Here is a 14,097-nt window from a genome sequence, read left to right on the forward strand (position 1 = left end):
AGAAAGCTCTGGAGTGAGAAAAAGCTCGGGCAGGTTGATGGATCTACCAGATCCTGGCTTGCTGGTGGTTCCGGCATATCCTGGCTGACTGGCGGATCCTGGCTGACTAGCAGATCTGGCAGATCCTGGCTGACTGGCGGATCCTGGCTGACTGGCGGATCTGGAAGAGTCTGGTTGACTGGCAGATCTGGAAGGGTCTGGTTGACTGGCAGATCTGGAAGAGTCTGGCTGACTGGCAGATCTGGAAGGGTCTGGTTGACTGGCAGATCTGGAAGGGTCTGGTTGACTGGCAGATCTGGAAGGGTCTGGTTGACTGGCAGATCTGGAAGGGTCTGGCTGACCTGGAAGGGTCTGGCTGACTGGCAGATCTGGAAGAGTCTGGCAGATCTGGAAGAGTCTGGCTGACTGGCAGATCTGGAAGAGTCTGGCTGACTGGCAGATCTGGAAGAGTCTGGCTGACTGGCAGATCTGGAAGAGTCTGGCTGACTGGCGGCGCTGGGCAGACTGGCGACGCTGGGCAGACTGGCAGCTCCGTGCAGACTGGCAGCTCCGTGCAGACTGGCAGCTCCGTGCAGACTGGCAGCTCCGTGCAGACTGGCAGCTCCGTGCAGACTGGCAGCTCCTTGCAGACTGGCAGCTCCTTGCAGACTGGCAGCTCCATGCAGACTGGCAGCTCCATGCAGACTGGCAGCTCCATGCAGACTGGCAGCTCCATGCAGACTGGCAGCTCCATGCAGACTGGCAGCTCTGGCTGCTCCAGGCAGACTGGCAGCTCTGGCTGCTCCAGGCAGACTGGCAGCTCTGGCTGCTCCAGGCAGACTGGCAGCTCTGGCTGCTCCATGCAGACTGGCTGCTCCATGCAGACTGGCAGCTCTGGCTGCTCCATGCAGACTGGCAGCTCTGGCTGCTCCATGCAGACTGGCAGCTCTGGCTGCTCCAAACAGGCAGAAGGCTCCGGCAGCGCTGGAGAGGAGAAAAGCTCCGACAGGGCAGGAGAGGCGAGGCGCACCGTAGGCCTGATGCGTGGTGCTGGCACTGGTGGTATTGGGCCGAGGACACGCACAGGAAGCCTGGTGCGGGGAGCTGCTACCGGAGGGCTGGGGTGTGGAGGTGGTACTGGATAGACCGGACCGTGCAGGCCCACTGGAGCTCTTGAGCACCGAGCCTGCCCAACCTTACCTGGTTGAATACTCTCGGTTGCCCTGCCAGTGCTGCGAGGTGGAATAGCCCGCACTGGGCTATGTAGGCGAACCGGAGACACCGAGCGCAAGGCTGGTGCCATGTAAGCCGGCCCAAGTAGACGCACTGGGGACCAGATGCGTAGAGCCGGCTTCATGGCATTTGGCTCGACGCTCAATCTAGCCCGGCCGATACGCGGAGCTGAAATATACCGCACCGGGCTATGCACCCGCACTGGGGACACCGTGCGCACCACTGCATAACACGGTGCCTGCCCGGTCTCTCTAGCCCCCCGGTAAGCACAGGGAGTTTGCGCAGGTCTCCTACCTGGCGTAGCCATACTCCCTGATAGCCCCCCCAAGACATTTTTGGGGCTGATTCCCGGGCTTCCATCCACGTCGCCGTGCTGCCTCCTCATACCAGCGCCTCTCCGCTTTAGCCGCCTCTAGTTCCTCCTTGGGGCGGCGATATTCACCAGGCTGAGCCCAGGGTCCTTTTCCGTCCAGTTCTTCCTCCCATGTCCAGAAATCCTTAATACGCAGCTCCTCTTTGGGCTGCTCCTGTTTCCTCTTCTCCTGCTGCACCTTTGGGCGGCTACACTCCCCTGGTTTAGCCCAGGGTCCTCTCCCGTCAAGGATTTCCTACCATGTCCAGAAATCCTTAATACGCAGCTCCTCTTTGGGCTGCTCCTGCCTGTTGACACGCTGCTTGGTCCGTTTATGGTGGGTGATTCTGTCACGGTTTTCATATGTTGAAGGAGAGTCGGACCAAACTGCAGCATGTCTATTGTGATCCATGTTTAATAAAACAAACGTAACACGAATCAATACAAAACAAATAAATGAAAACCGAAACAGCCTAAACTGGTGTCAACTAACACAGCACAAGGACATCAAGACACTAAGGACAATCACCCACGACAAACTCAAAGAATATGGCTGCCTAAATATGGTTCCCAATCAGAGACAACGATAAGCACCTGCCTCTGATTGAGAACCACTCCAGACAGCCATAGACTTTGCTAGATAACCCCACTAGCTACAATCCCAAATACATACACACCAAAACCCCAAGACAAAACACACCACAATACAAAAACTCCATGCCACACCCTGGCCTGACCCAATACATGAATAAAAACACAAAATACTTAGACCAGTGTGTGACAACATTACATCAGCTATATGTAATATTAGTAGGACATTACATCAGCTATGTGTAATATTAGTAGGACATTACATCAGCTATATGTAATATTAGTAGGACATTTCATCAGCTATATGTAATATTAGTAAGACATTATATCAGCTATATGTAATATTAGTAGGACATTATATCAGCTATATGTAATATTAGTAAGACATTACATCAGCTATATGTAATATTAGTAGGACATTACATCAGCTATATGTAATATTAGTAAGACATTACATCAGCTATATGTAATATTAGTAGGACATTATATCAGCTATATGTAATATTAGTAAGATATTATATCAGCTATATGTAATATTAGTAAGATATTATATCAGCTGTATGTTATATTAGGATATTATATCAGGAAAATGTAATATTAGTTGGACATTATATCAGCTCTATGTAATATTAGTAGGACATTACATCAGCTATATGTAATATTAGTAAGACATTATATCAGCTATATGTAATATTAGTAGGACATTATATCAGCAATATGTAATATTAGTAAGACATATCAGCAATATGTAATATTAGTAGGACATTACATCAGCTATATGTAATATTAGTAAGACATATCAGCAATATGTAATATTAGTAGGACATTACATCAGCTATATGTAATATTAATAAGATATTATATCAGCTGTATGTTATATTAGGATATTATATCAGGAAAATGTAATATTAGTTGGACAGTATATCAGCTCTATGTAATTTTAGTAGGACATTACATCAGCTATATGTAATATTAGTAAGACATTATATCAGCTGTATGTAATATTAGTAAGACATTAAATCAGCTATATGTTATATTAGTTGGACATTATATCAGCTATATGTAATATTAGTAAAACATATCAGCAATTTATGTAATATTAGTAAGACATTAAATCAGCTATATGTAATATTAGTAAGACATTAAATCAGCTATATGTAATATTAGTAAGATATTATATCAGCTGTATGTTATATTAGGATATTATATCAGGAAAATGTAATATTAGTTGGACATTATATCAGCTCTATGTAATATTAGTAGGACATTACATCAGCTATATGTAATATTAGTAAGACATTATATCAGCTATATGTAATATTAGTAGGACATTATATCAGCAATATGTAATATTAGTAAGACATATCAGCAATATGTAATATTAGTAGGACATTACATCAGCTATATGTAATATTAGTAAGACATATCAGCAATATGTAATATTAGTAGGACATTACATCAGCTATATGTAATATTAATAAGATATTATATCAGCTGTATGTTATATTAGGATATTATATCAGGAAAATGTAATATTAGTTGGACATTATATCAGCTCTATGTAATTTTAGTAGGACATTACATCAGCTATATGTAATATTAGTAAGACATTATATCAGCTGTATGTAATATTAGTAAGACATTAAATCAGCTATATGTTATATTAGTTGGACATTATATCAGCTATATGTAATATTAGTAAAACATATCAGCAATTTATGTAATATTAGTAAGACATTAAATCAGCTATATGTAATATTAGTAAGACATTAAATCAGCTATATGTTATATTAGTTGGATATTATTTCAGCTATATGTAATATTAGTAAGACATTATATCAGCTATATGTAATATTAGTAGGAAATTACATCTGTTAGATGTGTGTCTTGCTTCACTGGCTGTTATATGTCCTCCTGTCTCTTTGCATGTGGTACAGTCTTAGCCGATAACAAAGCTAAATGTCAGGGTTGCTTTAGTCGTTGCCAGCCAAATGAAGGTGAAATTTCATCTACTTTCAATTTAGATGGGAATGTGCAGTACTGTTTTTGATGCCTAGATGGAGAAAATATGCATCTTGTTTTATCTGCACGTCAAGGAGATTGATTACAACTGGTAGCAATTCAGGTACCCAGACAGCATTCAATCAGTTGGGAACCTCACAAACGTAAGGCAATTCTTTCCAGTTGCAGCATCTTACAATCATAAACTACTAGAATGTCTATCTGTCTGTTTGTGTGTCAGTTTGTGTGTATTTTCCCCTCCCGTTTGTGGTCGCCATGGTGCAACCTGCTCATGAAACTGTCATTTCATCGAAGACATCTTGTTGGTTCCTCTAGATTTGAGACATAGTTGTATGCCAGATAAACCCACATAATCGTGGCCAGATATCCTGCTGCACAGGGTTTCTTGGACAGGGCTTGGATAGGCAGGCAAACCTTTTTATAGCCAGCTCTTGGCATCACTACTCTGCCTTATTTCCGTGACAATCTCGTTGCTTGTTTAAAGCCAAGTTGTGTTCCTGAGATGGGTTCGCTTGCAGGTGGGGAGGTAGAGAGCACAGCCTAGAACATACACAGCCACAAACCAAAAAGAGACACTACCACATTTTAATTCAGGACTAGTGTATATTATGAGATGAAGTGGAGGGTTCATCTTCTCGAGCGAGAATCAGTTCATTTCCCACTCGTGTATAGGCTGCTTGGTTGTTTAGCAACAAAACCGACTTGTGCGCAACCATGAGGCAAAAAAGATTGGGTTGGCCTAGATTGTTGACAACATGTAAACTATATTCAGTCTGCAAGGTTTGGGGGTGGGGCGGGAGGGGTGTCGAGGGAGCGGTTGTTGTTTTATTCGGGGGGGGGGGGTTGAATGGTTAAGGGGCAGCTCTCACGTAACTGTAGGGGGATCTTGGATGGTTGATGGCCTGGCGGTTGGGAGCTTAGGCCGGTGACCGATAGGTCGCTGGTTCGGCTCCTTGTTTTTGAAAATTAAAAATTAAACAAGATACACTGAGTTAAAATGAGCCACCTACGATTCCCCACATGGCAGCTTCTTGTAATTGTTGCTATCAGACCATTCAGAGTCATAACACCCCACAGCCCTCTGCCTCATCGATGCGTGGGCATCATTTTCCTATACGATGTCAGCCAACCCATCTATAGGATAAATAAATGCAATACTCCGATATTAAATGTTAGGAAGTGCAGTTAAGTGTTTAATGTTGACAAATCTCTCTTTGTCGCTCTCCACTTCTCAGACCCTTCATATGATGCTGTACGGCGGACTGGATGGTCGAACAACATGCACAGTGGAAAAGGTAAGCAAGCGCTTTGCTTTACTGAGTCGCAGAAAGACTTGTAGCCTAACCACACAAGGAATTAGGATATGGTCCAACCCATCATGCATCATCACATACAGTGCATTCGGAAAGTTTTCAGACCCCTTGACTTTTTCCACATTGTGTTACGTTACAGCCGTATTGGATGAAATAAAACAATTTCCTCAGCAATCAACACGCAATACCCCATATTGACAAAGGAAAAATAGCTTTTTAGAAACTTTCAAATGCTTAAAAACAAAAAACAGAAAAACTTTATTAACACAAGTATTCAGACCCTTTGCTATGTGACTCGAAATGTAGCTCAGGTACACCCTGTTTCCATTGATCATCCCTGAGATGTTTCCACAACTTGATTGGATTCCACCTGTAGTAAATTCAATGGATCGGACATGATTTGGAAAGGCACAACCCTGTCTATAAGTTGACATCACATGTCAGAGCAAAAGTCAAGCCATGAGATCAAAGGAATTGTCCGTAGAGCTCGAGACAGGATTATGTTGAGGCACAGATCTGGAGAAGGGTACCATTTCTACAGCATTGAAATTCCCCAAGAACACAGTGGGCTCCATCATCTTTAAATGGAAGATGTTTGGAACCACCAAGACTTCCTAGAGCTGGCCGCCCGGCCAAACTAAGCAATCGGGTGAGAAGGGCTTTGGTCAGGGAGGTGACCAAGAACCCGATGGTCACTCTGATAGAGCTCTAAAGTTCCTCTGTGGAGATGGGAGAACCTTCCAGAAGGACAACCATCTCTGCAGCACTACACCAATTAGGCCTTTATGGTAGAGTGGCCAGACGAAGCCACTTCTCAGTAAAAAGCACATGACAGCCTGCATGGAGTTTGCTAAAAAGCACCTAAAGACTCTCAGACCATAAGCAACAAGATTCTCTGGTCTGATGAAACCAAGATTTAACTCTTTGGCCTGAATGCCAAGCTTCACGTCTGGCGGAGACTTGGCACCCTCCCTACAGTGAAGCATGGTGGTGGCAGCATCATGCTGTGGGGATGGGTTTTTTAGCGACAGGGACTGGGAGACTAGTCAGGATTGAAGCAAAGATTAATGGAATAAAGTACAGAGAGATCCTTGACAAACCTGCTCCAGAGCACTCAGGACCTCAGACTGGGGCAAAGGTTCACTTTCCAACAGGACAATGACCCTAAGCACACAGCCAATTCAACACAGGAGTGGCTTCGGGAAAAGTCTCAATGTCCTTGAGTGGCCCAGCCAAAGCCCGGACTTGAACCCGATCAAACATCTCTGGAGAGAACGGAAAATGGCTGTGCAGCAATGCTCCCCATCAAACCTGACAGAGCTTTAGAGGGCCTGCAGAGAATAATGGGAGAAACTCCCCAAATACAGTTGTGCCAAGCTTGTATTTTATAAATTAGCAAACATTTCAAAACACTTGTTTTTGCCTTGTCATTATGGGGTATTGTGTGTAGATTGATGAGGAACAAAACAATGTAATCCATTTTAGAATAAGTCTGTAACCTAACGGAATGTGGAAAACGTCAAGGGGTCTGAATATTTTCCTAATGCACTTTACATTCTTCCCTAGCTCATAGAGAGACGTGTGAGAGCCCACTCAACCCAAGCACGCTAGGCAAACCACCAATGATTAAATCCTCAGTCGTCAACCCTGAAATCTGTGAACTTTAAGCACTTACCCCAGCCACCAGTTACTGCCTGTTTTCTTTGGAACGGGGCTGACATGCCATTAAGATGTGTACTGTGGTTTATCCATGACCGCCCAACTGGCTTTCTTCCCTCCTGTTTCTTTCCCCTCCTAAACTCTCCCTCTTCAGGCTCGCCGGTGGTCACGCAGAATGTGTCCAAGTCCACTGAACAGCCCAGACCTCAGCCAGGTAATGTATTTCACCCTGCTCATTCCTACCAACATGTGTGTGTGCTCCACTTAAGACAGCCGCAGTTGGTTACACCCATCTCACAAGGATGAGGATCAGCCTAATGTATAGTGATACATACAGACTAACAGACCTCTCTCTCCACAGATCCTTACCAGATCCTGGGGCCCACCAGCAGTCGACTGGCCAACCCAGGTAGGTACAGGTGGATGTATGAGACCAATCATATATCAGATGTAAACTAAATTTCCCAACATACATTGCTTCATTATGGCCTTGGTGGATTTCTCTGAAAAAAAATCATTCTGCTGAGAATTGTGCACATTTGCATTCTACTTTATTGCAGTATTCAGTAAGTACAGTCATGGCCAAAAGTTTTGAGAATGACACAAATATTAATTTTCACAAAGTCTTCTGCTTCAGTTTGTATGATGGAAATTTGCATATACTCCAGAATGTTATGAAGAGTGATCAGATGAATTGCAATTAATTGCAAAGTCCCTCTTTGCCATGCAAATGAACTGAATACCCCCGAAACATTTCCACTGCATTTCAGCCCTGCCACAAAAGGACCAGCTGACATCATGTCAGTAATTCTCTCGTTAACACAGGTGTGAGTGTTGACGAGGACAAGGCTGGAGATCACTCTGTCATGCTGATTGAGTTCGAATAACAGACTGGAAGCTTCAAAAGGAGGGTGGTGCTTGGAATCATTGTTTTTCCTCTGTCAGCCATGGTTACCTGCAAGGAAACACATGGCGTCATCATTGCTTTGCACAAAAAGGGCTTCACAGGCAAGGATATTGCTGCCAGTAAGATTGCACCTAAATCAACCATTTATCGGATCATCAAGAACTTCAAGGAGAGCAGTTCAATTGTTGTGAATAAGGCTTCAGGGCGCCCAAGAAAGTCCAGCAAGCGCCAGGACCGTCTCTTAAAGTTGATTCAGCTGCGGGATTTGGGGCACTACCAGTACAGAGCTTGCTCAGGATTGGCAGCAGGCAGGTGTGAGTGCATCTGCACGCACAGTGAGGTGAAGAATTTTGGAGGATGGCCTGGTGTCAAAAAGGGTAGCAAAGAAGCCACTTCTCTCCAGGAAAAGCATCAGACTGTTATTCTGCAAAAGGTACAGGGATTGGACTGCTGAGGATTGCGGAAAAGTCATTTTCTCTGAATCCCCTTTCCGATTGTTTGGGGCATCCGTAAAAAAGCTTGTCCGGAGAAGACAAGGTGAGCGCTACCATCAGTCCCGTGTCATGCTAACAGTAAAGCATCCTGAGACCATTCATGTGTGGGGTTGCTTCTCAGCCAAGGGAGTGGGCTCACTCACAACTTTGCCTAAGAACACAGCCATGAATAAAGAATGGTACCAACACATCCCTGAGAGCAACTTCTCCCAACCATCCAGGAACAGTTTGGTGACGAACAATGCATTTTCCAGCATGATGAAGCACCTTGCCATAAGGCAAAAGTGATAACTAAGTGGCTCGGGGAACAAAACATCGATATTTTGGGTCTATGGCCAGGACACTCCCCAGACCTTAATCCCATTGAGAACTTGTGGTCAATCCTCAAGAGGCAGGTGGACAAACAAAAACCCACAATTTCTGACAAACTGCAAGCATTGATTATGCAAGAATTGGCTGCCATCAGTCAGGATGTGGCCCAGAAGTTAATTGACCGTATGCTTGGGCTGATTGCAGAGGTCTTGAAAAAGAAGGGTCAACACTGCAAATATTGACTCTTTGCATCAACTTCATGTAATTGTCAATAAAAGCCTTTGACACTAATGAAATGCTTGTAATTATGCTTTAGTATTCCATAGTAACATCTGACAAAAATATCTAAAGACACTCAAGCAGCAAACTTTATGAAAATTAATATTTGTGTCATTCTCAAAACTTTTGGCCACGACTGTACATAATGAGTTATGGGTCTTTGATCAATCGGCTGTTAGGTGTTCAGGGATAGAAAGCTGTTGATTTGACCTATTTTTGTGTGTGTGTGTTTCCTGGTTAGGTTCAGGACAGATCCAGCTGTGGCAGTTCCTGCTGGAGCTCCTGTCAGACAGCACCAATGCTGGCTGCATCACCTGGGAGGGCACCAATGGAGAGTTCAAGATGACTGACCCAGACGAGGTGGCGAGGCGCTGGGGCGAGAGGAAGAGCAAGCCCAACATGAACTACGACAAGCTGAGCCGCGCCCTGCGCTACTACTACGACAAGAACATCATGACCAAGGTGCACGGCAAGCGCTACGCCTACAAGTTTGACTTCCACGGTATCGCTCAGGCCCTTCAGCCCCACCCTACCGAGTCCTCCATGTACAAGTACCCCTCGGACCTTGCATACGTGCCCTCCTACCATGCCCACCAGCAGAAGGTCAACTTTGTGTCCCCACATCCCCCCTCCATGCCCGTCACCTCTTCTAATTTCTTTGGACCCACTGCTCCGTACTGGAGCTCCCCCACAGGGGGCATCTACCCCAACCACAGCGTCCCCCGCCACCCCAACTCCCACGTGCCCTCCCACCTAGGCAGTTACTACTAAACCCCACTGCACCATGACGTCTTCCCCAACCTTCTCTCCCCCCAACCAAACCCACCAGTGCTGATCTGAAACCACAATGAAACCAAACCAACTAAGACCGAGAGAAAGGGCGATTCTCCGCCTGGACCCAAAGTCTGCTCTTAACTGGCAAGATGAAGAAAGCTAACGGAAGAAAGCTAACTGAAGAAAGCTAATTGAAGAAAGCTAACGGAAGAAAGCTAATGGAAGAAAGCTAACTGAAGAAAGCTAACGGAAGAAAGCTAACTGAAGAGATCTAACTGAAGGAATGTTTGAAGGATAAAAAAACTGGATGTTCCAAATGGAGTACTACTTATTTACAAGACAAGAGACTGTTTCCATGTTTGTTTTGTTCAGTTTTTCAGTTTGTCTGTGTTTTTTATGCCATGTGTCCCTTGAAAACAGCACCCATGGGCCAGTTCAGAGTGCCCCCAGAATCTAGACACGTTACCCACACAGACGCAGCCTAATCGAGAGACCATAGAGGCTCTCATACCTACTTTGTGCCTGATCACAGACATGGACCCATTCTCTATGTGTCTCAATCTACATTTCCCTCATATGATAAAGCTCCTGCCTTGTTCCTCGTTCCAGTCCTGTATGGGGTCTCAGATCAACATCATGTCCGTCTGTCTCATGTTCTGTTATCAGTCCGTCCATCTGCATCCGGTGTAGGTAGGGCTTTAAAGAAAAGGACTTCTCAGCACTGAATGAAAATGAAATGCTGGCAACTGGAATACGCCATTGATTCACACTTATCTTATCCTCCAAACTGGAAGTAGGTGAATTGGAGTCCAGAGTTGGAATTGAAGCGCTGTAGCTATGTTTTCAGGGGGCCACACACCGGTTGGCTGTTGTTATAGGAACTATGCTGTTTGTCCTCTTCAGCCATTGGTTCATTCCATTTCCAGATGTTTTGTTGGACCAAGTCATTATTAATGTGAATGCCCTCTGGTCCATGGAACACATCCTCAATTTGACAATCACAGTTGTTTGTCTGTCCAGGCCAGTCAAGTGTCTCTGTGCATTCATACTGCACTGCCATTTCAAAAACGTGCATTTTCAGATGTTTAAAGTTTGTTGTATGAAAGAAATAATTGTATTTAAACAGCTGAATATGGACTTGTTTCACTACTTCTTGAAAATAAATGGTTTACTAAATAAAGAACAAAACCAATAAAGTAAGAAAGGATGAAAACGTAGAAATCCTCAGATTCGCGAATGCTGTGCGTTCGTCAGACCTATTTTCTATTATTTTGTAAACATTGGTCAACTAGGCATTAAAGCAACTTACTGTATAAATTATGCAGAGTTATTTTCATATGTGACACAGTTTAAAAAGTCAAGAGAATTAATACGAGTTGACCTCGGTCAAAAATGCAAACATTGTTAAGTCCGTTACTGATATATAAGTATGTTCAACATTTTTAAACGTTTTATATCTGTACATTTGGGCAGTCCATTTTTACATGATTTTTATTTTATTTTATGAAATTCAATTTGTAATGTCCTCAGTGCCTTGGAGTGAACACAAGATTTGTTCTAGCTAGTTATTACCAAAAACCACAAATGCCTGCTTGAATCATAATCCTATACTTATAGTCAATCTGTTATTCTGTATATACCATGCTTATGGTTGCTTTCAATTCTAAAATAGGCCAACAATACTTGTCATGTCTCATATCATTAAGCCAACCACCCAGAAATTGCCAGCTTTTGTCTGTGCCTTTAAATTGGCCTGGTATATTATGCAAAAGAGCACAGACACCCCTTATATTCACAGCAAGCATCTCTTTTAAGCTCGATTGCTTTAGATGTGTGAATTAAAGGGAATTTGTTAGATGTAGCATGAAGGTAGTAATCTAAAATGTACCCTTTACATCCACCTCTCATAAACAGTAATGTTCAATGAAAGGGGAGCTGTGCTACTTCGTATATGCAATGTATTTTGGATATTAAATATATAAATGTAATTTTGCAATTAACCATTTTATTATTATTGTAATTCCTGCCATGTATTAAGAACTAACTTTTGAAAAAGGGCTTTTGTATAGGAAAGAAATTTGACAAAATAAAAGTTTTTACTTCTGAACATATTTACTTCTGTTGGTCCATTGTCTGCCAGAAAGTAGGATACTGATCTTTAGCTACTAGGCAAAGTTACAACATAATTTGTATATTTTTCCTCTTATCTGCATCACTATAAGAAATCTAGTTATTGTGTAGCTCTGTTTCAAACAATACGTAATCATCATTACTAGCAATATTATCCAGACTATAACACAATTTCATTCATTTTTATAATTTCAGTGTTATACAAAATTATTTGATTAGAAAATACATTTCCTGTGGAGAAGAGATTGTAACAGGAAATACTTTATTGGTTTCTCTGATGTTTCTTATATACTGTATAATGACAACACACATCGACCCAAGTACCAATACCTGTGCTAACAATATCAGATGACTGCTGGGGTTGTTGGGGTGTTATGTAAGTGCCTCAGAAGAGTATGTTGTGATTTCTTCTCAACTTGAGAGGTACATGGATGGGAGGAGAGACCTTTGTCCCCTTGTTATCATAGAGGATGTCAAGTGTGTGTTTATGACAACTGGGTTATTTACAGTAATGTATTCAGTGTACCCCATCAGCCTACGTACAATTGAGTCGTACACAATGACAACGCCTGCATGTGTGTGTGAGAGAGAGAAAGAAAGGAGAGAAACACTTTCCTATCCTATACTGTCATACTCATTTATCCATGTATCATGTCAGTCGGTCAAGCAATGCAGCTCTCATCAGGCTATACGTTTCCATATCAAGTTTGTTATGTGATGTCCATTGAAAGCCTTGATTATTTGCATTATTTAAACAGCTGTGAAATATTCTGTGAATGATAAAACATTTATTGTATTCCATTAATAAACAGAGAAGGCAACATCCATCACATCCATCCCATACCACCTTTAAAATCGACAATTGCAGTCATGCACATCACCACGAGCAAAAACACTTCACTGTCGCCACCATGTGGCTAGTACAGGCTAATGCAATTGACGAAGCAATTCACTGTGTAAATCAGCCTCGAGTCTTTTTTTTCACATCTTGTCTTATCACCTAGTGAATGATAATGTCAGGGAGAAGTAATTAAAATTTTTAAGTGAATAGATTTGGTCGATAGTTTTTCATTATTTCCAAGACCTGTTCTCGTGGGTGCTTTTTCAAAGCCTATGTCAGAGACTCCAGTGAGTGTAATGAGCTCAATATTAGGACTTGAGAAATAAAGTTAACCTCATTAGAAAGAATATGTTCCCCTCTTATCTACTGTAGGAAATTTAATATAAACATACACAAAATCCCTTTTTTAATATATATACAGTACCAGTCAAAACTTTGGACGCACCTACTAATTCCATGGTTTTTCTTTATTTTTACTCTTTTCTACATTGTAGAATAATAGACTTCAAAACTATGAAATAACAAATATGGAATCATGTAGTAACCAAAAAAGTGTTAAACAAATCAAAATAAATTGTATATTTAGCCAGATTTTGCCTTGATAACAGCTTTGCACACACTTGGCATTCTCTCAACTAGCTTCACGAGGTAGTCACTTGGAATGCATTTCAATTAACAGGTGTGCCTTGTTAAAAGATAAGCCCAATTTATTTTCTTCTTATTGCGTTTGAGCCAATCAGTTGTGTTGTGACAAGGTACGGGTGGTATATAGAACATAGCTGTAACAGATTTCCTCTTCTGAGGAGGAGTAGGAGAGATCGGACTAATGCGCAGCGTGGTACGTATCCATAATGTATTTTAATGAGAATTAATAAAACATACAAAAACAAGAATAAGAGGATCAAAATGAAAACCGAAACAGTCCCAAATGATTGAGAACCATACCAGGCCAAACACATAAACACAACCTAGAAAAACGAACATAGACTGCCCACCCCATCTCACTCCCTGACCATACTAACAAAGACAAAATAAAGGAACTAAGGTCAGAACGTGACAATATTTGGTAAGATATCAAGTCCATATTGTATCAAGAAGAGTTAAAATAAGCAAAAAGAAACAACAGTCCGTCATTATGAAGATTGACTGACATGAAGGTCAGTCAATCTGTAAAATTTCAAGAACTTTGAATGTTTCTTACATTTACATTT

General features: G+C 42.4%; 1 protein-coding gene across 1 annotated transcript in view; it reads left to right on the plus strand.

Moving 5' to 3' along the window:
* Positions 1-12,026, plus strand: part of LOC135546544 (Friend leukemia integration 1 transcription factor-like) — a 38,374-nt gene extending 26,348 nt beyond the window's left edge. The window contains 4 exon segments of the mRNA XM_064975056.1: positions 5,413-5,472; positions 7,304-7,363; positions 7,511-7,558; positions 9,383-12,026. Of these exon segments, the coding sequence (XP_064831128.1) occupies positions 5,413-5,472; positions 7,304-7,363; positions 7,511-7,558; positions 9,383-9,912 (698 nt within the window). The 3' untranslated portion in view covers positions 9,913-12,026.
* The last annotated feature ends 2,071 nt before the right edge of the window (positions 12,027-14,097 follow it).

This window comes from Oncorhynchus masou, chromosome 9 (genome assembly GCF_036934945.1).
Source record: "Oncorhynchus masou masou isolate Uvic2021 chromosome 9, UVic_Omas_1.1, whole genome shotgun sequence".
Taxonomy (NCBI): Eukaryota; Metazoa; Chordata; class Actinopteri; order Salmoniformes; family Salmonidae; genus Oncorhynchus; species Oncorhynchus masou.